This window comes from Pungitius pungitius, chromosome 9 (assembly GCF_949316345.1).
Source record: "Pungitius pungitius chromosome 9, fPunPun2.1, whole genome shotgun sequence".
Lineage (NCBI taxonomy): Eukaryota > Metazoa > Chordata > Actinopteri > Perciformes > Gasterosteidae > Pungitius > Pungitius pungitius.
Genome location: NC_084908.1, coordinates 5431731 through 5453182, shown reverse-complemented (window position 1 = coordinate 5453182; position 21452 = coordinate 5431731). Strand labels below are relative to the sequence as shown.

The window sequence follows — 21452 nt, the reverse complement described above, 5'->3', positions numbered from 1 at the left end:
AGTCTGTATTATTAAAGTGGTAGAATTAAACCACTTTTTCAATTGTTATCTAGCAGTTGACCACTAGGTGTCCCACTCTAACAACTCTCACAAATCATGATTACATAGAGAAAGTAAACCTGCATTCAGCACATATTTAGTAATATATTACTACTTAAAGTAATATCAGTACTACCAGTAGTATCCGTTGTAATAACAATGATAGGAATAATAACATGCAACATGATGATATCATGCACTTGTGCATCCATATAAATAAATTGATTTTATAAAAGCAATGTTGACACGGGAATATTTCAAAGATAAAACCCCAAAGTGAGTTGAGGGGATTAGTGCTTCGTTTGTGACTCCCGCCATGTATATTGTGTGCTGCAGTACTCGTGTGAGACCGAGGGGGGCGCTGTGCACTCAGCCTCCAGACACATAGCACTGACTGAGCTACACGGACAGAGAGCTTTGTGCCGAAAACTAAACCCAACCTGTGTCAGACTAATGAATTAAAACGGGCCACTTCAGAGGTAAATACAAACAATGGGATGCTTGGCAAATATTCTACTGTTTTAGTCGTAGTTGTGTATTTCAAAATAGATTCATTTTGCATTTATCGGGATGTTAAAAATCATCTGTGTGGGCAAGTTGGTGTTGCGAGAGCAGGGCTCAGGGCGACGATAGCAGCCCTTCGTCGCCTGTAAACTAGCGGCAGTACGGAGCGATGCGTCGAAGTTGAAAAAAGACAGTAACAAGTACATTAGCTTGATTTTTAAACTTCACAAACTAATTACATTTGTTGTCAACCACTGAAACTGACCATGACCAGGCCCATTTTAGGCAGAGATGATAGGATACTTCACTTCCTCTGTGATTGTCTATAGCCTGAGATGTGATGGGTACCTCAGTAGTTTGCGGCCTAAAGGCTAGTAGTATGCTAACCAGTTAGCTAGCTCAGCTAACGTGTATTAGCCGTTCGCTGCTAGCATTACTTCCTTCCCGCAAAATGCTAACCGCTTGCCAATGATGTTTGCCCTGCAACTAGCTAGCTAGCTAATTTGATAACCTGTATGACAGTAGACCTACGCCGGCCGCTTTCGTGTTGTTTTGGAGTTTTTTTTCTACAACTTAGTGGTTCCGAGAGCTGTAAGGTTACCGGAAGCCCCGATATGCTTGTTTCTCTAGCAATACCATGTTTGATTGGACATTAACGGGAAATATGGAGCTTATATTTAGCTGGGGTATTTAGCATGCAAGCTAACAATATGTACACTGTTGGTTTAATGTCGGCTTTCTGTCTGAAAAGTTGTCTGGACCAGAATAACGTTAAATAAACCCCTGCGATGTAGTTAATTTCAGCGGGTACTCTTGATAGTTTGCAAATGGCAATGGTGCTTAAAACAAGGTTTTGGCAAGTGCGGTAGCATGGTTGTGTTGAACTTTTGTTTTCTGACCCATAGAGGCCAGTAGAAGACCGTGTGGACCCCACATCAACAAGCATGGAGTTCCCGCAACAGCAGAAACCGGCGGGGGACGGAAAGATCACCTATCCCCCCGGAGTGAAGGAGATTACTGACAAAATCAGCAACGATGAAATGGTCAAACGGTTGAAGGTAGGTTCACGTGGTTTCTCGCTGTCGGAATTGCACATTTTTGCAATCCCAAGCGTGATTTCTCTGTGTTCAGCCCCTGGCAAAATGCCATAACCCTAATCATTTTGTATGCTACTGTATGTCCGACTAATTCACGAGAGGCCATGTCGTAAGGTGGATCTGACTGTAAACCAACAACACTCATAGACAGGATACACCTAAGAATTAGATGGATTCATTTGAGTTTGACATATATAGATATTATTGTGAGGAGTGAGGTCTCTACATTTAGCAGTTCTTCCATCCTCTTAAGACTACAAAAATGGATGATCCCAACACAAGGCATGGAAATCAATGATCACACAAGCAGTTTCTGCATTTGTTTTAATGTGATTTCTGTTGTTCCTTTGTATCAACTCCGGAGGGAACTATCTGGCTTTAGCTGCTAAATCCTTCACTAGGTTCACTAGCTGTTTCGATCAGCTGTGCTCTGTTTGAAATCACCTCTCACTGCATCCTGAAATTTGTTTTTCAAAGTTGGCACTTATGTTTACTGGGATCTTGTGACTCTTAATCACATTAGATAGTTTACTCCAGGAATACTGAACTGGTTCTGTGACGTCCTAGAACTGGCCGTATATTAGGACCACAAAGCGTAACAACCTCTGACCTCGGCAACCGGGACAACCGTGCCGAATGGCTGTTGACTGCAAGACTGGTGTTTACAGATGCATATAACCTCTGCTTTTACTGCTGAGTAAAAGCAGAAATCTGACACAAATTGAGAAAGTTACAATTTGTTGTACTTCTAGCAGAGCAATTACCCAGTTTGAAGTTAATTTTCTGAGGTCTGGTATTTCTATTTTTCATTCAAGTCATCCACTATCACAAGCAGTTCTGTTCGCTTTAACTAAAAGTACATATTGTACCAGGTTACACTTCTCACTCTGTGTCCCAATACAAATTAATACTTAAACATGGTTCCACATTAAGGGTATTACCACATAACCAAGTTAAGTATTTTAAATCCTAAAGTAGATTGCTCAATACCTTGCAATATTGCATAGTTTGCAATGGGTGCTGCACATGTTCAACTCTCAACAGAGATGGGAACGACTCTCTCCTTAGCATCTTCCATCATTGGCTTAGGGAAGAAAACATTAACTATTTTCTTTTCAATTGAGAAATCGGGAAATCTGCAAATGATTATCTGCTTTAAGTTAAATAGAAGTTGTTCTATTAAATGTTAATTGGGATTCTTTGTTTCTAGATTATCTTGTCTATCCTGGCAGACAGTTAGTTTTTTTGTTGTAGATTTAAAAAAATAATAATAATAATTCACTCTTACATAGAATTGTACAACCCACCCACTGTGTGCTGCGTATACACACAAACACTAGCAACATTTTTCAGTGCATAAAAAGATAAATTGTTTGCACATATTTTATTCACTCGGTTAAATAAAAAATCATAAAAATAAACAACTTTCCAAGATAAGTAGTTTGTACCCAATAACTATAACTAAATAATTAAAAAAGACTATCCTCAGCCAACTCGATTCAATTTATACTTTATGTTGGTTCTTATAAATGTTTTTCATAAATATAAACACTTAAAATACCATATTATACATAATTCGATTGTGTTTAACTGCTTTTATGGTAATGCAATTGTGTTTTTAGTCACGTTAAAGTAATAGGTCACTAAATCCAAATAGATCAATGAAAAGTTTTTTTTTTTTTTAAGTATTTATAATTAACAACTGTTGTCAAGGCTCACATTAGCAATTAAATAAGCCAAATAGGGGTGTTTAGAAGATAAGAGCTTGCTGTGCCCACCAGTGATGCCAGCAACGCGTATCTTTCTAACGCTTTAGTATGTCCAAACCAGTAATCCGATTAAAGTTACTTGTCCAAGTCACTGTGGGTTAGTATTTTGTCATTAATAGTAAAATATATATTTGATTTCTTGCGGCTTTGGGAGTGAAGTGAAGCCACATAGCTTATGCGACAATTAAGTCACGTCTTCAGCATGAGGGTCACGTGTATATGTCCGTATATGCGCACACACGTACCAGTGGACATGCATCCGCCCACCGCCGGAGTGCGTACGGCCGCGCCGTCAGCGCGTACCGTTAGCAGGTCCCATCGTCAGCAGCACAGCAGCGACAAAACCATAAATTGTCCTTTTTACCCTTTGCTTTTTTAGTGTTAGCAAACCCGAGGTTGCGCTGGGCTTATTTTGTACCCTTTGGTTGCTGACCCGTTTCCAGGCTTTGTGCTAAGCCAGCGGGCGACTGACTGTGGCTTCATATTTACCATACAGACATGAGTGCTATTGATCTCCTCATCTCAAGAAAACAATTCAGTATTTTCCAAAACCTAGCTAGGGATCTTTGTTGGTCTGTGGGTATTCATCCAGTTTACTTTGCACACGGTGGCTACATTCCCAACGGAACACGGGATGTTCAGTGTAGAATGTGGTGCAATTTGGCCAGATGTTGCCTCTCTAACAAAGGCCTCAATGTTTACACCTGTTGGTTTTACACCCTGACTCTTAATTCAATCCTGGATTTTGTAGTTCCTGTCCTTCTATTGTGTTACCTAGATCTAGTTTCTTATTGTGTCCAGATCTTATGTGTGTGTGTGTGTGTGTGTGTGTGTGTGTGTGTGTGTGTGTGTGTGTGTGTATATATATATATATACACTCACCGGCCACTTTATTAGGTACACCTGTCCAACTGCTCGTTAACACTTAATTTCTAAGCAGCCAATCACATGGCGGCAACTCAGTGCATTTAGGCATGTAGACATTGTCAAGACAATCTCCTGCAGTTCAAACCGAGCATCAGTATGGGGAAGAAAGGTGATTTGAGTGACTTTGAACGTGGCATGATTGTTGGTGCCAGAAGGGCTGGTCTGAGTATTTCAGAAACTGCTAATCTACTGGGATTTTCACGCACAACCATCTCTAGGGTTTACAGAGAATGGTCCGAAAAAGAAAAAACATCCAGTGAGCGGCAGTTCTGTGGGCGGAAATGCCTTGTTGATGCCAGAGGTCAGAGGAGAATGGCCAGACTGGTTCGAGCTGATAGAAGGGCAACAGTGACTCAAATAACCACCCGTTACAACCAAGGTGGGCATAAGAGCATCTCTGAACGCACAGTACGTCCAACTTTGAGGCAGATGGGCTACAGCAGCAGAAGACCACACCGGGTGCCACTCCTTTCAGCTAAGAACAGGAAACTGAGGCTACAATTTGCACAAGCTCATCGAAATTGGACAATAGAAGATTGGAAAAACGTTGCCTGGTCTGATGAGTCTCGATTTCTGCTGCGACATTCGGATGGTAGGGTCAGAATTTGGCGTCTGCAACATGAAAGCATGGATCCATCCTGCCTTGTATCAATGGTTCATGCTGGTGGTGGTGGTGTCATGGTGTGGGGAATATTTTCTTGGCACTCTTTGGGCCCCTTGGTACCAATTGAGCATCGTTGCAACGCCACAGCCTACCTGAGTATTGTTGCTGACCATGTCCATCCCTTTATGACCACAATGTACCCAACTTCTGATGGCTACTTTCAGCAGGATAATGCGCCATGTCATAAAGCTGGAATCATCTCAGACTGGTTTCTTGAACATGACAATGAGTTCGCTGTACTCAAATGGCCTCCACAATCACCAGATCTCAATCCAATAGAGCATCTTTGGGATGTGGTGGAACGGGAGATTCGCATCATGGATGTGCAGCCGACAAATCTGCGGCAACTGTGTGATGCCATCATGTCAATATGGACCAAACTCCCTGAGGAATGCTTCCAGCACCTTGTTGAATCTATGCCACGAAGAATTGAGGCAGTTCTGAAGGCAAAAGGGGGTCCAACCAGTTACTAGCATGGGGTACCTAATAAAGTGGCCGGTGAGTGTATATATATATATATATATTACATACACACATATCTTCCTCTATTATTATTATAATTATTAAGACTTGTCTGGAAAGATGACTTCCATTTCATATTGTATTTCACATTACAGCGATTGTGTGTCGCTGTTAACCAAACCAGATTTGGTTTTATACTGTAGTAGTTCATTTTTTGCATGCTACGTCCACACGGTCTCTATCACTGTTTGAGAAATATTTCCCTTCCGTTTAAAGGTACCTTAAAATCAGACGACTAATCCCGTACACTGGGCATGCTGGTGCCAGTTTAAATGGGAAGTAGATTTGTTGCTTAGTTTTTTCTATTCATAAAATATATATATATAATATATATATATATATATAATAAAAATAATTGTCTTTAATATGTTCAATACACATACAGTGCCTTCCATAAGTATTCACCCCCCTTGGACTTTTCAACATTTTGTCTTTGGACAAACTGATTCAAATTAATTTCATAGGGATTTTATGTAATCGACCAACACCAAATACTGGAAGTCGGGGAAATATTAAAATTACACCCGCTTTACTGTAATACCCCAAACAAAGATCTGGCACAACCAGTTGCTTTCATAATTCACATTTGCAAGTCACATAATGAATAAATAGTCTGTCTGCAATTATTTCTCAGTATGAATACATGTGTTCTGAGAAGGCCTCAGTGTATGTTATGCAGCATTACGGAACAAAGCGCAGCATGAAGACCAAACCGCTCAGGGATAAAGTTGTAGCTAAGTAAGAAGCAGGGTTAGGTTATTAAAAATATCCCAAGCTTTGAACATTTCATGCAGCTCCACAAAATCCATCATCAAACATGGAAAGAGAAGCCGTCCAGCCACATTGACAAACTGGACAAGGAATGAATCAGAAGAAACCAAGAGGCCCATGTAACTGTGGAGCAGCTGCAATGATCCACAGCTAGTAGTTGTCCGCTGGACAACTACTAGCTGTGAACACGCATCTGGCCTTTATGGAGGAGTGGCCACAAGAAAGTTGCTGTTGAAAGTAAACAGTAAGAAATCCTGTTTGGAGTTGGTCACAAGCCACGTGGGAGACGCATCATCATGAATTAGAAGGTGCTCTGGTCAAATGAGACCAAAATGGAACTTTTTGGCCTCAATGCAAACCACAGTGTGGTGGAAACCCAACACTGGCCATTACTGTGAGGAAAGCATCCGAACAGAGGAGCCTGGCAGTAGTAGTATCATGCTGTGGGGATGCTTCTCTTCAGATACAGGGAAACCAGTCAGAATGGAAGGAAAGAAGGATGGAGCCAAATACAGGTCAATGCTTAAAGAAACTAGGATGCAAAAGACTTGAGACTGGGGCAGAGGTTCATCTTCCAGCGGGACAATGTCCCTAAACATAGAGCCAGACCTTAGTTTGGGTTTAGGTTTAGTTTAAAGCATGTTCATGTTTTAAAGGGGCCCGGTCGAGGCCTAAGCCTCAATCCAATTGAGAATCTATGGCGAGATTTTAAAATTGCTGTTCAGACATTCTCCATCCAATGTGATTGAGCTTCACCTTTTTTGTAAAGATGAATGCATGAACAATAAAAGATATTTTGCACCTTAAAAGTACTATGCATGTTTTGCTGATCAAACGGGGAAAAGGTATTTGAAGTCCTGTTTATAACAGTACACAATAGGGAAATGTCCAATACTTGTGCAAGGCCCTGTATACATGAACACATTTCGCTTTATGCTTAAGATCTTCCTCTATATACTCCATTGGACCAATTCTGTTAAATAACAGCTAAGTATTGATGATAATGATGATAATGCTTGTTTAGTGTTCATCGCTCTCTCCTCAAAGCTGCAAACGTTGACTTCAGAAGTCTGATGTTGCTGCTGGCAAATGGCTACATTAAACGGCTGCTTCCTCTGCATGTCGGCACTACTCGAATTGGTAGACAATCAATGATTCAAGCGGTTAGTTTTTCTTTGGCGGTGTAGCAAATCAGAGAAGGACACACAGTCAAACAGCAGCGTGGCTGTCTACGCTGTGGTTCAATAAAAGCCCTCGCTGGTTTCCCCCTGAGCCTCATTAAGAGGCAGCCCAGGAGTTTTCAAGTTAACACGCCATCCGTTGAGTTTTCAAACGCCTTCATTTTTGGGGGTTTAAAACTCCACCGCAGTGTGGATGCAAAAGTTGCATCCACAAAGATAAGCATTTTAACATGAGACAAGCCAAGATGAAAGCTCAAGTTTGAATAATGGATCTGAGTCTGAACGTTTACAATGCGTTCCGCACTGTGAGGAAGAGCAACAATTTGATCTGCTGTGGCGTTGGTCACTGGGTAAACAGGAGATGTGCATTATTTATTTGCTAAAGTCGTGTACCAGGAATGTGTCCTCGCACATATGACCTTTGCTAATGAGCTCCTTTGACGGATGCCATCACTCTGTATTTGAGCAAAAGTTGAGTCTGGCTCTGCTTTGTAGACCGGAACCTGTGCGTAATGTTGACATGACCTGGTTTTAAAAAATGTTTTTACGAACTGCTGATATCTGTGTAAACACACTTGCATATTTTCCCATTTCTTCTTTTTTTTGTATATTGCTTGTTATTGCATGTACTGTGTTTTTGTAATACATAGCACATGTAACCGCATAAGCATACATGGCCGATAAAGCTGATTTGGATTCTAGCTAAGAACGGCCCAGGCGTGTGTGTCTGCGCAGTGCTCTGCAGCCTGCTGGAGCTGTCGGCCCATCCCCCACCCCGCCTGACTGTATAGTGAGCTCCTCTGCTTTGCCTCTCATAAAACACGATCAATCTCTCCCTCTTGTACAGGAAGTGATAGTTTAAAACCCAGAGTCCTAGTGCCTTTACATAAGAACCTATAAGACTGAGAGGTACAGCCTCTTGAGACAGTGTTTGAGGTTTACCTTTCCGCTCCCACAATAAGCACATTTTCATCAACAAAACCAGAATGAATGGATGTGGTATCTGAGATATGATGCGAAAATCCTAACCCGAAATTTGTATTATTTGATTCTCAAGTGTAAGACCTTTTTTTGTTTCATTGTCCCAATCGATACTCGTGTTTAACTCAAACTAACCTTTCAATTAAGTAACTCTTAAATGTTCAAAAGCGCTACTTTTCTTTGGGCTAATTTAGCTCAGTTTTATGGTTGTCTAGTCGCCCAAATAGTCTCTCCCATGAAACTAAATGCAGCTGTTTCCAACAAACTAGATTTGACAAGCAGAGCCTTGTAACTGAGACGGATTATTTGCTGCACTGGATAATTGCTTCAGCGTCGCTACATGTCGGGACTTACAGTTCCTGGCCAACTTCCTTCATGGTTCCTTCCTCTTGGCACATCACTGTTAAAACCAACGTGCTGATTACCAGGGAGGAGTATTTTTCTTTTCTTTTTTCTTTTCCAGTGTTAAAGGGATACAGGTGTCTGAACGATACATCAAAAAAAAAAAGCACAAAACGACAATTGAGGACGTTAAAGCTTTTTTATTTTTATTTTTTATTGCCACGGCAATTTGTTCCTCTTTTTAAGTTGAACAATATATGAACTATTTAGATGTGTTACATGTGTCAAACTCAAGCCCCCAGTGCTTAGTTCACATGTGTCAAACTCGCGGGCCAAATCCGTCCCACCGGAAATGACACATTTTGAGTATACTATAAATACAAAACCGTGGTACCCAACCTCACTGTTAATACATGGGTAGATGAGTATTAATCCTTTGCTACTTGGATTGGTCATTTTATATGAAAATATTGTGTCAACCTTTTGTTTCCCCTCATCATACCGTGTCACTTGGTCTCACAGATGGTGGTGAAGACCTACATGGACATGGACCAAGACTCCGAGGAGGAGAAGCAGCAGTATCTCGCTCTGGCGCTCCACCTCGCCTCAGAGTTCTTCCTCAGGAACCCCAACAAAGACGTCAGGCTGCTGGTGGCCTGCTGCCTGGCTGACATCTTCAGGATCTATGCCCCCGAAGCCCCCTACACCTCCCACGACAAACTCAAGGTTAGGATTACCGTAGTAAACCCTCTCGCAAAAGGCTAAGCATCTTCCTCAAGGCAGCCGTATCCAAAAGCAAGCCAAGAAAGTCCTTCTGGCCTCATGTTTTTGTAAACCCATGAAAAATACTTTGTTAGCTGGTCTTATTGCCAGGTGGCCTGAACCAAGCAGCAACCTCTGAGTCTGGAGGAAGGGCAGAATCTGCAGTTATTCAAAGGACCACCTGAGGCTTGCCCCCAAAGATGGTCAATCCTAAAATAAACCTCACCTTATAGCAGACACAAACCTGCTTACAGCCTGCTAAAAAAAGTGATTTGGTCTCTAGTACGTTCCCAGTCGATGACCTTTTTCCAGAACTCGCCCGTCTAAATAAGACTACAGATCAAGTTTGTAATGTTGGTTCCTTTTCTGAAGAATTTTAAATGCAAATCTCAGACTAATAACGCGGCTTGTTCTGAGGTTAATATAATGCAGTTTCCTGCTGGCGCTCCCACCATTTCCAATCTGGAGGTTTGAGACCCTAGCCGGGAAAACTAGATTTTCCTTTTTAGAGCACTTGGCAAAAGCATCATAAAAAAAATAAGTGTTCACGTGTTTTTTGTCTCGTCACCAGGACATTTTCCTGTTCATCACCAGACAGCTCAAGGGACTGGAAGACACTAAGAGCCCTCAGTTCAACAGATACTTCTACCTGCTGGAGGTAAGGTGCTGATGTTGTAATGCGTTTTGTTTTCTGCTGTTCACGGGGCCGTGGAGCAAACCGCTGGTGACGGACTAACGTGTCTGTGTGCTTCTCTAGAACCTGGCGTGGGTGAAGTCGTACAACATATGCTTTGAACTGGAGGACTGCAATGAGATCTTTATCCAGCTTTTCAAAACACTCTTCTCAGTCATTAAGTAAGGCTCCTCATTTATATTACATATATCATTGTTAATATCTGTTTTTCCAACCTTTTTAGCCCTTGAATGTTTTACACGTAAATGAGCTCTATCTTTACTCCCTTTTTAACATGTGTTGTTTACCGTGAAACTTGCCGACATGTCAGACTGATTCCCAGTTATGACCATTCTATTACCAGGTGTTGAGGGGATTACAATGAGCAATCACCAATTTATATATATTCTAATTTCAACCTTTCCTTCATGTACCTATCTTCTACAGCAACAGCCATAATCAGAAGGTGCAGATGCACATGATTGACCTGATGAGCTCAATAATCATGGAGGGCGACGGAGTCACACAAGAGCTGTTGGATACCATCCTCATTAACCTCATCCCTGCACACAAGGTGAGACACACACAACTTATTCATATGTGTTGACTCGTTATAATGTCATTTATTTATGTTGATTGTGTAGAATTTATAGAGCACGTGTTCTCGTATTTTATTTTCAAAGCTGTAATCTCGCAGTTTCTTTTCTATTTGCATTCTAATAATAATCTTGCATATGATTGCAACTAGCTTCAGCTGACCTATTGGACTGTAATGGACCTCTGTGTCAATGAGTGTTTGAGTGCAATGTTTCCTGTCAGCTCAACTAATTAGTGTTCAACTTTCCTCGGGACAGAATCTGAACAAGCAGGCGTACGATCTTGCCAAGACTCTGCTGAAGAGGACGGTCCAGACCATTGAGACGTGCATCGCAAACGTAAGCAGCCAACCCGCCTAAGCACTGTTTGTATCGCCAGCACAGAGCCTTTTCATTGATGAAATATTGATCTCACACAGTGCTCTTTCTTTCCCTTCCTCAGTTCTTCAATCAGGTTTTGGTGATGGGCAAGTCGTCGGTCAGCGACTTGTCGGAGCACGTCTTTGACCTAATCCAGGAACTGTTCACCATCGACCCCATGCTGCTCACTTCTGTCATGCCACAGCTGGAATTCAAACTCAAGGTTAACACGACAAACACACTGTCAAAATAAGCACAGGTCTCAGCGCTCATCACAGATGGGTTTGTAGGGCCATGATAATGGTCAATGAGCAAAGACACTTGCACTGAACCACTTCTAATCCAGACCTTGCTTTTAAGACCTTCCCAAATCCATCCTTCAGCTAAACTTGCTCATCTTGAGAGGAGGCTTTAGAGCGTGCTACATCCTGGACAGGTCTACACATAGAGAATCTATCCAGACTATTACCATTGATTTAAAAAAGCACAACCTTTGCTCGTTTTGGTTTGTGAACAGTGGAAACACAATGACATTCATCTCTAGATTGGTTCTCACCAGTGATGGCTTGTCCTTTCATGATTGGTTGCGCTCCCTATTGCAGAAGAAAACCAATAACCCAAACTTTGAACACCACAACTGGACGCGTGAATACAACATTTGTGACTGACATAGTTGTCTGTTAGCAACTTTTGCATAGTTACATTTTGCATTTTATAATGCTACTACTGCCGCCATGTGCAGGAGGGAAGTGATGGGAGGGATTATTTGAGTGCTTTGCAACGATTGGTGGTCATGTGTTATGCGCTTTGAGCCGTAGTATGGACATTATTTCTGAATTAGCAATAAAACGCCTGCTTAGAAGGAGATTGACCTGCATTCTTTTACCCCCCCTCCCCATACCTGCGTATTTGTAAACAAATGTTTCTTTAGGATGTTGTTTTCCTGATTCATTTGAGGCTCTTCTCTCCTGTACGCTGATGGGCTACAGGTTGTGCTTGTATCAGTTCCCGACTCTGACGATTTGTTTTCCTGTTTTGTTTGTGTAAAGCGAAGGAACCGTGAAAGAGTAAAATAAATACTAACAGCCCAAATAAAGGCAACTTGCATTTTATTTTAACGCCTGTTCTTGTGTTTGCAGAGCAACGATGGCGAGGAGCGTCTAGCTGTTGTCCGGCTGCTAGCTAAGCTGTTTGGGGCCAAAGACTCTGAGCTGGCATCCCAGAACAGGCCGCTGTGGCAGTGCTTCTTAGGGCGGTGAGTTCAGTCTCTCCCCAGCTGGATCATCTGCTCCTTCCAAGTGTTTACCTGTGACTGATGCTTTGTTCCCCGCAGGTTCAACGACATCCATGTTCCCGTCAGGCTGGAGTGTGTTAAGTTTGCTAGCCACTGCCTCATGAACCACCCAGACCTGGCCAAAGACTTAACAGGTTTGTTTGAGTTTTCTGACTCACAGTTTCATCACTCTCCTCCTCCAACTCGGTCCTTTCTTTCCCATTTAAGCTCTGAACACATAACTCTCCCATTCTAGAGTATTTGAAGGTGCGTTCGCACGACCCAGAGGAAGCTATCCGCCATGATGTCATCGTGACCATCATCAACGCCGGGAAGAAGGATCTCAACTTGGTCAATGACCAGCTGTTGGGCTTCGTACGAGAGAGGACCTTAGACAAGAGGGTGAGGCTATGTTGCTATAGGCGGCTCTAATCAAATGGCATTTGGGGTATTTATCAGCATTCATAGACATTGGAGACATCTCACCCACATGACGTTACAGATACTCAGGGTTTAACTTGCTTATGACTGACTTTAGATGGAATATTGACTTTCGTCATCTGCATTTAAACCGCTTCTTCTCCCTCCCTCTCAAGTGGCGTGTGCGCAAAGAGGCCATGATGGGCCTCGCTCAGCTTTTTAAGAAGTACTGCCTGCACTACGAGGCGGGGAAGGAGTCAGCGCAGAAGATCAGCTGGATCAAAGACAAACTACTGCACATCTACTATCAAAACAGCATCGACGACAAGTGAGCATATACACACTGACATGTAGTCTTATGCTGATGAGGTAAACACGGCCGTTTTGGCTGTTCAGGCCTCGAGAAGCCGTCTTAACATTGGAACCTTTGCGTTCAAGTTTATTAGTGCACTGAACATATTGTCCTTACTGTTCTTCCTGCTTTCATTCCACAGGTTATTAGTCGAGAAGATCTTCGCTCAGTACATGGTTCCTCACAGTCTTGACACGGAAGAGAAGATGAAGTGTCTGTACTACTTGTACGCCTGCCTGGACACGAACGCTGTCAAGTTAGTCAAAGCTGCAACATCTCCTCTATCACATGACTGCAGACCTGTATCTTTAGTTTGATGCATGCATGCTGTAAACGCACAAAACTGCACAATGGCCATCCAGCCTCTACCAACACTAATGTGTTGTGACATCTTACCTGTTGCTCCTCTCTTTGTGTATTCTTTGCTTTCAGGGCCCTAAATGAGATGTGGAAGTGTCAGAACATGCTCAGAAGCCTGGTCAAAGAGCTGCTCGACCTCCACAAGCTGCCAGTGGTGTGTTGACAAACATTTACGTACAAAATTGACTACATCTCCCCCGAGTCTTGTGATGCAGACATATCTAAGACATTGTCTCTCCTTCCCTGGTAGTCCGAGGCCAATAACACGGCAATGTTTGGGAAGCTGATGAGTATTGCCAGTAAGTTGGAAACCACACAAACGTGCACAGTACGCATTCATTCTGCACACATCATATCTTCCGGGTGGTCGGGGTTCATTTGGCTTAACGCTATTGTTATTTAACTCGTCCCTGTGTTTGCAGAGAACCTGCCCGATGCCGGTAAGGCCCAGGACTTTATGAAAAGGTTCAACCAGGTTTTGGGCGAAGATGAGAAGCTCCGAGTGCAGCTGGAGATGCTCATCAGCCCAACATGCTCCTGCAAACAGGCAGAGATCTGTGTGGTGAGAGGAAAAGTCCATTCGGCGTACACACTCGCTCATTCACCCCCTCCCAAACAGTCAGTAGCCTCGTTCTGTCTTTATTTAGAAAGCACTTGATTGAGGCTGGGTTTTAAGTCTATAGTTGTGTTATCGTGGTCGGTTGTAGTCGAGTTGGGCAGATTGTTCGGCTGACCGGGGGGGGGTTGCAAACAGAAATTGCAATATGTAACAAATAGCATACCTTCAAACCTTTTGCCATTGAACTGGCCTGCGTAATGATGTGATCTTTTCAATAGAACATCTTTGATGTTGAGTAAGTAAGCGTTGACATCTCTACACCATCTTCATTTTTTGTTGTTCTTCATCAACATGGTTTGCCTCTGTGTGAAGTTTTTCACTCTTTATGAGTTTGTTGGTATGAAATGAAAGTGCGAATTCAAAGATCTAGTAACACAAACCTGCGCGCCAATGTGGATGCACATCTATAATCTTGATCCTTGAATGTCAGTATTGACAGGGTTCTGTGTTTGCAGAGGGAGATCACCCGAAAGTTGACGTTCCCCAAACAGCCCACCAACCCGTTCCTTGAGATGGTTAAGTTCCTGCTGGAGCGCATCGCCCCCGTCCACATCGACTCGGAAGCCATCAGGTGGGAAAAATGTCAACAGATCAAGTGCTCTTGGTTTGCTTTTTCTTAAGTTTCCCTACAGAACATCAATAGAGGAACATTTTGAATACGTCCAGGCTACATTCAAATCCTGTCAATCAGATAAAAGTGTTTCTTTAACGGTGCACAAAAAGATGCAAAGCACCACTTCCTATCTCATTGATAAGAGCTCTACTCATGTGTTGTGTAACACCCTGAGCAGTCTTCTCTCATTCACTGAGACACCTAGGGGTGAACAGATGAACCCGCGGGCCTCAGGCAGGGAACAGGTTTAACCCCTTCTGCTTCATGGAAAAACACCCTAAGAGAGAGAAACGCACCTACGGAAATGACTCCAAGTGCTTATCCATAGACGGCGTTGTGAGCACTCTCTCACATTATGCTTATTTTAAATAACTGGCTCGTGATTCCTTGGAAGAGCAAATCCTGTTTTTCAAATGACTTGATTTAGGTGAGCTACACAACACATGTGGTTTGGTCTCCTGATATTGGTTTGAAATTAGACCCCTTCATGGCAGATATTTCATATATTACAGCGAGGCAACCGTCTAGATGGATATGTTGCATCGGAGGCAAGGGGACATGTAGGATTCTGTTAGGCAGAGTAACAATTTCTGCTGGTAAATCTTGCTGTTATGTTTGGTGCGTCAGTGTGTCCTGTCGCTCACATTTAGATGATCTTCATGGGTTGTTGCTTGTTTTGTCTTAGTGCTCTGGTGAAGCTTCTTAACAAGTCCATTGAGGGCACAGCTGACGACGACGAGGAGGGCGTTACCCCCGATACAGCCATCCGCTCTGGGCTGGAGCTCCTTAAGGTACGTAACATGGACGTACCGTAGCGTACAAGACTTAATGAAATGGACAAATTGGTCATTAGTAGTAAAACCGTGTTCTTTATTTTTCTGCTCTGGTTCTAGGTCTTATCGTTCACACACCCAACAGCTTTCCACTCAGCAGAAACCTACGAGTCTCTGCTGCAGTGTTTGAAGATGGAGGACGAGAAAGTGGCGGAGGCAGCCATCCAGATATTCAGAAACACGGGGCAGAAGATTGAGACGGAGCTACAACAGATACGATCGTAAGAGAATGACTCCACAGCGAGGGTTCCACACATCATGAACTACACAAAGTAATAATCCGCATTGAGTTAATCTCGCGCTTGTGTGCTCCAACAGGACTCTGATTCCAGTTCTGCATCAGAAAGCCAAGCGGGGAACACCACACCAGGCCAAGCAGGCGGTCCACTGCATCCACGCCATCTTTAACAACAAGGAAGTGCAGCTGGCACAGATTTTTGAGGTAGGGGACGGTTTTTCCATTTTCCAATTTGCAAAAATGTATTTATTGTAACTTGAATTATCCTTTTTCTCATCTCCCGTTCATCCTTCGGGTATGTGATCTTTTCCTTGAGCTTTCTTCTCTTGTCCCTGCACTCCCAGCCTCTGTCACGTAGTCTGAACGCAGACGTCCCGGAGCAGCTCATCACTCCCCTCGTGTCTCTGGGCCACATCTCCATGCTGGCACCAGATCAGTTTGCTTCGCCAATGAAGTCCATCGTGGCCAATTTCATTGTCAAGGACTTGCTCATGAACGACCGGGTGTGTTGAAATGAAGCCTCACACCCGTTAACATTTGCTCACTTTATACACACAATTTTACAGATTTCTGTTTGATAAAATACAACTTTATAGCAAAAATAAACCCAGTTTAGAAAAGAGTGACATTGATTTTCCTTTATGTCTCCAGTCAGTGGGAAACAAGAATGGCAAGCTGTGGACCACAGATGAGGAAGTTTCACCCGAAGTCCTAGCTAAGGTAAAACACCTCCTTGCCTTTCCTTACGTCTCAAAATGGAAATTCAGCATTTTCTACTCCAGTTGGGCACAATCGCATAATCTTACATTGATGACAAATGTGTGCCGATGTAATAACAACATGAAGACATGTTTGAAAGATTCCAGGACCTGGCTTGGTCTCACTAATGGAGCTCCTGCTGATCCCATAGGTGCAAGCCATCAAGCTGCTCGTGCGCTGGTTACTAGGAATGAAGAACAACCAATCCAAGTCGGCGAACTCCACTCTGCGCCTGCTGTCGGCAATGCTGGTCAGCGAGGGCGACCTCACAGAGCAGAAGAAGATCAGGTGATTCTGGGCTTGAATGTCAGGATTCAGATGTGTGTGTGTGGGGGAATCATTTATTACCGATTCCTAAATAGATTTAGTCATCTTTGCTAACATTCTTGTTCCTTCTTCCTCCCCACAGCAAGTCGGACATGTCCCGTCTGAGGCTGGCTGCAGGCGGAGCCATCATGAAGTTGGCCCAGGAGCCCTGTTACCACGACATCATCACACCTGAACAGTTTCAGCTCTGCGGCCTCGTCATCAACGTTAGTCTCGATCTTTGCGTTTTATGAGCCTCTTTAGCAGCAGAGCTTTTGGCATTTGGTTCATTGTCCTCAGTCAGCACTGCGAATGCTACTCCGTTGTGTGAATTGAGTCCGTTTCCTCCGACGTACAGGACGAGTGCTACCAGGTCCGTCAGATCTACGCTCAGAAGTTACACCTGGCTCTCGCCAAGCTGATGCTGCCTCTGGAGTACCTCGCCGTCTTCGCCCTGTGCGCCAAGGATCCGGTGAAGGAGCGCCGTGCGCACGCCCGACAGTGCCTCCTCAAGAACATTTCAGTCCGGAGGGAGTACATCAAGCAAAACCCACTCGCTCAGGGTCAGTGTTTCACCGATGTGTGTGCTGTGATTACACACTAGTGCTATTTTCTGACCTATATTGTTCTTTTTATATATATATATTTTCTCAGAGTCCGCTTTATTGAACAGCCATTAAATGGTCAAATAATCCACTTTCCCATCAATTTGATTTGTTTACCAACATTTCCAGAAAATCTACACAAAGAAATTGCAAATGAATGCCGCTTCCACCACTGCTCTCGTACAGAGATGAGAAGTTAAATCGAAATGGAGAAGGTGTGGCACTATTTCGCACCCTTAAACTAATGCAGAATAACTATGGGCCATAAGGCTGAAGGTCAAACCTCAAACGATGTAGAGTAGGTGGAAACCGTGAAATATGGCGTTTTAGATTGTGTGTTACTTTCAGGGAGGTTACGGTCTGCTCATCTCACACACAGACCTGACGGCTTCATCTGCTGCTGTTTTTAAGGGCGTGTTTCATTTATTGGTGTTTCATTGCACTTTGTTGCATTTTGTTATTCCATCGGTACACAAACTTTGATGGATGATGTTTCCATTCCATACAAACCAATCTCAACATGACGTCAACATTATTTCTTTCTCTTCCGACAGAAAAACTTGTCTCCCTCCTTCCCGAATATGTCGTCCCATATATGATCCACCTGCTGGCCCACGACCCGGACTTCACAAAACCACATGAATATGAACAGCTCAAAGACATTAAAGAGTAAGTACTGCCATATACTCTATTGTCCTTTTTATGTCATAAACTATTTATTAGTGCATCATTTATTCCGATTTTTATGAGAACCTTTTAAAAAGATGCCTCGAGTGATGTTAATCTTGCTTCTGTGTGTAGGTGTCTGTGGTTCATGCTGGAAGTTCTGATGACCAAGAATGAGAACAACAGCCATGCGTTCCTAAGGAAGATGGTGGAGAACATCAAACAGACCAAGGATGCACAGTGTCCCGAGGACGCAAAAGCCAACGAGGTATGCACACGGGCTCAGTGTTCCAATCCAAAGTTGATGAATAGAATTCTTCCATTGAGCGTTCTATCTGACCAGCATCTCTTGAAACTTTTCTTGATTGGTTCACAAACCTGAAGCTTTGGGAACAATTGTCTTTGTCCAAAATATCTTTAAATCCATAAAATCTTACAGGAAATGTACGTCTACCGGAACGATGACTTTGTAAAGAGACGAGGCGGGAAGCAGAACTCAGTATTTTTCTAACCGTGTCTCGTGTTGTCTTGGTTACAGAAACTGTATATAGTCTGCGATGTGGCGCTCTTCGTAATCGCCAATAAGAGCACTGCGTGTCACCTGGACTCTCCTAAAGACCCCATCCTACCCTCCAAGTTCTTCATCGTACAAGACAAGGCAATACACACACACACACACACACACGCACACTCTAATGTAGATGATGTATTCATGCTCACCGAAAATGTCAAACTCTTAAAAGTGCCTGATACAAAAGTCCGAGTCAGACGCTGGCTGACGAGTGTTATCAGTTGTTAATGCACAAGAATATGCAGAGGGATTCGGATCTGTAAATCCGATCGAAGGAATGCAACGTCAACCGATATTGTGGACAAAACCGAATGGCTAAGTTTTGTGGTTTGATTGTTTTTCCACAGGACTTCAAAAACGATAAAGAGTATCTGTCGACGGAGATGAGACAAATGCTGCTCACTGGAAAGGTAAAAGCCTTCAACATTCTGCAATCCTTAGAAAGGTCAATCATTATGTACTGACATTACGAATGTACAGGGTGAAGGGCAAAGGTACACAAGTAGTAAAAGCATAAGGTAGCAAAGGTGTGTGTGTGCGTCACAGAGTACGTTCACAACAATTATGTTTGAATTTAATGAAACCGCTGAAATGCTGCGGCGTTCTTTCCCAGCCTAAACCTGCTCCGGTGTTGGGAGCTGTGAACAAGCCTCTGACCGTACCGGGCAGGAGGATCTTCACCAAGACCACCACAGGCTCCGACACAGCCAGTAACACCAGCACCAACAGCTCGACCATCAACAAGAACAGGTAGCGAGGCAACAGGCGCGCGCACGCACGCACGCACGCGGAGGAACATGCTGCTGCCAACTCTTTTTATCGTGTCTTGTAGTAACAGCAACGCCGTCACCGAGACGTCGGCGCAGGAAAACAACGAGAACCCGCTCAACCAGCACGAGGTGGGGAAGAAGGTAAGCACACCGGGCCTCGCCTGCAGTCCCGAAGAGCGCCGCAGTGCGCCCCCTTTTGACCAAGCTGTCCCCGGCCGCCTCTCTCAGGAGGAGCCGAGCCAGAACGTGTCGCCCGACGGCGACTCCGCGGCGTCGCCCGTCAAGCGCCGCGGCCGCCAAGCCAAGTCCGCCGCCGCCGCGCCCGCGGAGAAGGAAGTCGCGCCGGCCGCAGCGAGCCGCGGCAGGAAGCGGGCTGCCGACCCCAACCCGTCAGTCGACTCCATCAACATCAAGATGTCCAAACAGCAGCAGCAGCAGAACGACGAAGGGACAAAGAGACAGATTGACTTGCAGAGGTGAGAAGGCAGTGGAGGACAAAGGAGGCGTGGCTTGTGATGGATTTAACCTTTAGGAGCTGAGCTTAAAGTAGCCTCGACAGACAGATGGAGAAAAGGGAAATTGACTCTATTTCCTCATCAGGTGGCCGCGCGTGAGCGTTGAGAAAGACAAAGAAAGTGGGAGTCTGGAGAGGAGACAGGGAGAGCTGTAGGGACAGGGGCCCGTCTTCTGGGCAGCGAGGGAGACGCTGAGATAGAGCTGCAGTCCAGCCCAGAGGGCCATCAGTGGCTGGAAGGAGGCAGGGAGGTTCCCCCCCCCCCCACCACACACACACACACAGGGAGAGACCAAATCCGTTTGGAGGGCATTGAGGTGTCTCGGTCCAGGGATGTCTCTTACACGGTTTCTTGCTACTGGGCTTTTTCTCTAGTCAGAGGTGCTCATTGTAACATCAGGCCACCGGCTGTTATCTACTGTGCTTTGATTAAATGAGCATGACGCGCCTTTACTGCCTCCGACTGGCTTCTTTTCAATTTTACTGCCGATGAACAAACATTCTTGTGCAGTGCTCTTGTAAATCATTACAATGTCCTTTTAATTACAGACCAGATTGGAGATTTAGAGTAAATGATCATTATTATTATTAACCTTAATGTTGATACTGTGTGTGCTTCACCAGCATCAATGTTTTTGGTTGTTTTGAGAGGAGGAGCCACCAGCACGCAGAGGATTAGCTGTGACAGCTGAGCCAAAGGTCAGAGGTCACTCTGAACTCTATTTTGTCTTTCAGGTAAGGAGGAAACCGCCGAAGGTGAAATCAAGACTAGAGAATCAGGCCCGACTCTTCCTCGTATCTCCCCAGCCCTCCGTACACGCTCCTCGGACTCTAAAGCTTTCCTGGACACATCATGGACCTTACTTAAAACACACACGAACCACTGACATCTTAGAAGGTTTTAAATACCTTAGTCATGATTTGAAGCTCATTGTATGTAGGTCTTACTAAAAAAAAACATGTTATTTTTTTGCCTTTTGTTTGTTGCTCTTTGCTTCTTTTGTGGAGCCATTTTTAAGAAAAACAAAAACAGGATGGACATTTTACAAACGTTTTAATCTGGTTATGATCGTTGCTTATTAAATTCCCTGGGAAAAAAAATCCTACAATATGTCTCCTGACCTCTTACTTTCTGCTGAGTGCATTCCATTTTGTACACTACTTTGCAGTTTTGAAATATCCAAGACAATTGTCAAGTATGGGAAAATCGCAAGCATAATATTTGTGAATTTTAAGAGATTTTACTAATACTATCTTTATAAAAATGTTTGGTATCTTTAGGTTTTGACGGGTTAAGTGAATCAGACCGGTACGCATAAATGTACAAGTATCAGTCAGAAGGACACACCTTCTCATTCAGTCTAA

General features: G+C 43.7%; 1 protein-coding gene across 2 annotated transcripts; it reads left to right on the top strand.

The window, feature by feature from the left end:
* The first annotated feature begins 377 nt into the window (after nucleotides 1-377).
* On the top strand, nucleotides 378-21210 carry pds5a (PDS5 cohesin associated factor A). 2 transcript variants are annotated; one of them, XM_062564229.1, is made up of 33 exons: nucleotides 378-518; nucleotides 1449-1601; nucleotides 9320-9523; nucleotides 10131-10217; nucleotides 10317-10414; nucleotides 10680-10806; nucleotides 11087-11167; nucleotides 11271-11411; nucleotides 12328-12443; nucleotides 12522-12616; nucleotides 12718-12863; nucleotides 13058-13209; nucleotides 13376-13489; nucleotides 13666-13747; nucleotides 13844-13892; nucleotides 14016-14155; nucleotides 14668-14783; nucleotides 15511-15616; nucleotides 15719-15879; nucleotides 15977-16100; nucleotides 16241-16399; nucleotides 16548-16616; nucleotides 16807-16943; nucleotides 17065-17188; nucleotides 17320-17524; nucleotides 18121-18235; nucleotides 18368-18500; nucleotides 18771-18890; nucleotides 19151-19213; nucleotides 19417-19553; nucleotides 19636-19714; nucleotides 19802-20049; nucleotides 20823-21210. In XM_062564229.1, the coding sequence occupies exons 2-33, from the start codon at nucleotides 1488-1490 to the stop codon at nucleotides 20824-20826; spliced, it is 3846 nt and encodes a 1281-aa protein (XP_062420213.1). In that variant the 5' UTR covers nucleotides 378-518; nucleotides 1449-1487; the 3' UTR covers nucleotides 20827-21210. The 2 variants fall into 2 exon arrangements, with proteins under 2 accessions (XP_062420213.1, XP_062420212.1); XM_062564228.1 differs by lacking the exon at nucleotides 20823-21210 and adding an exon at nucleotides 20174-20319.
* The last annotated feature ends 242 nt before the right edge of the window (nucleotides 21211-21452 follow it).

Bases quoted from the DNA above. Each gene is read 5' to 3' on its own strand.
- pds5a (XM_062564228.1), top strand. From the start codon at position 1,488: ATGGAGTTCCCGCAACAGCAGAAACCGGCGGGGGACGGAAAGATCACC. The intron at 17,525-18,120 runs GTCAGTGTTTCA...CTCTTCCGACAG, and splicing joins GCAAAACCCACTCGCTCAGG to AAAAACTTGTCTCCCTCCTT. The intron at 20,050-20,173 runs GTGAGAAGGCAG...TTTCCTCATCAG, and splicing joins AGACAGATTGACTTGCAGAG to GTGGCCGCGCGTGAGCGTTG.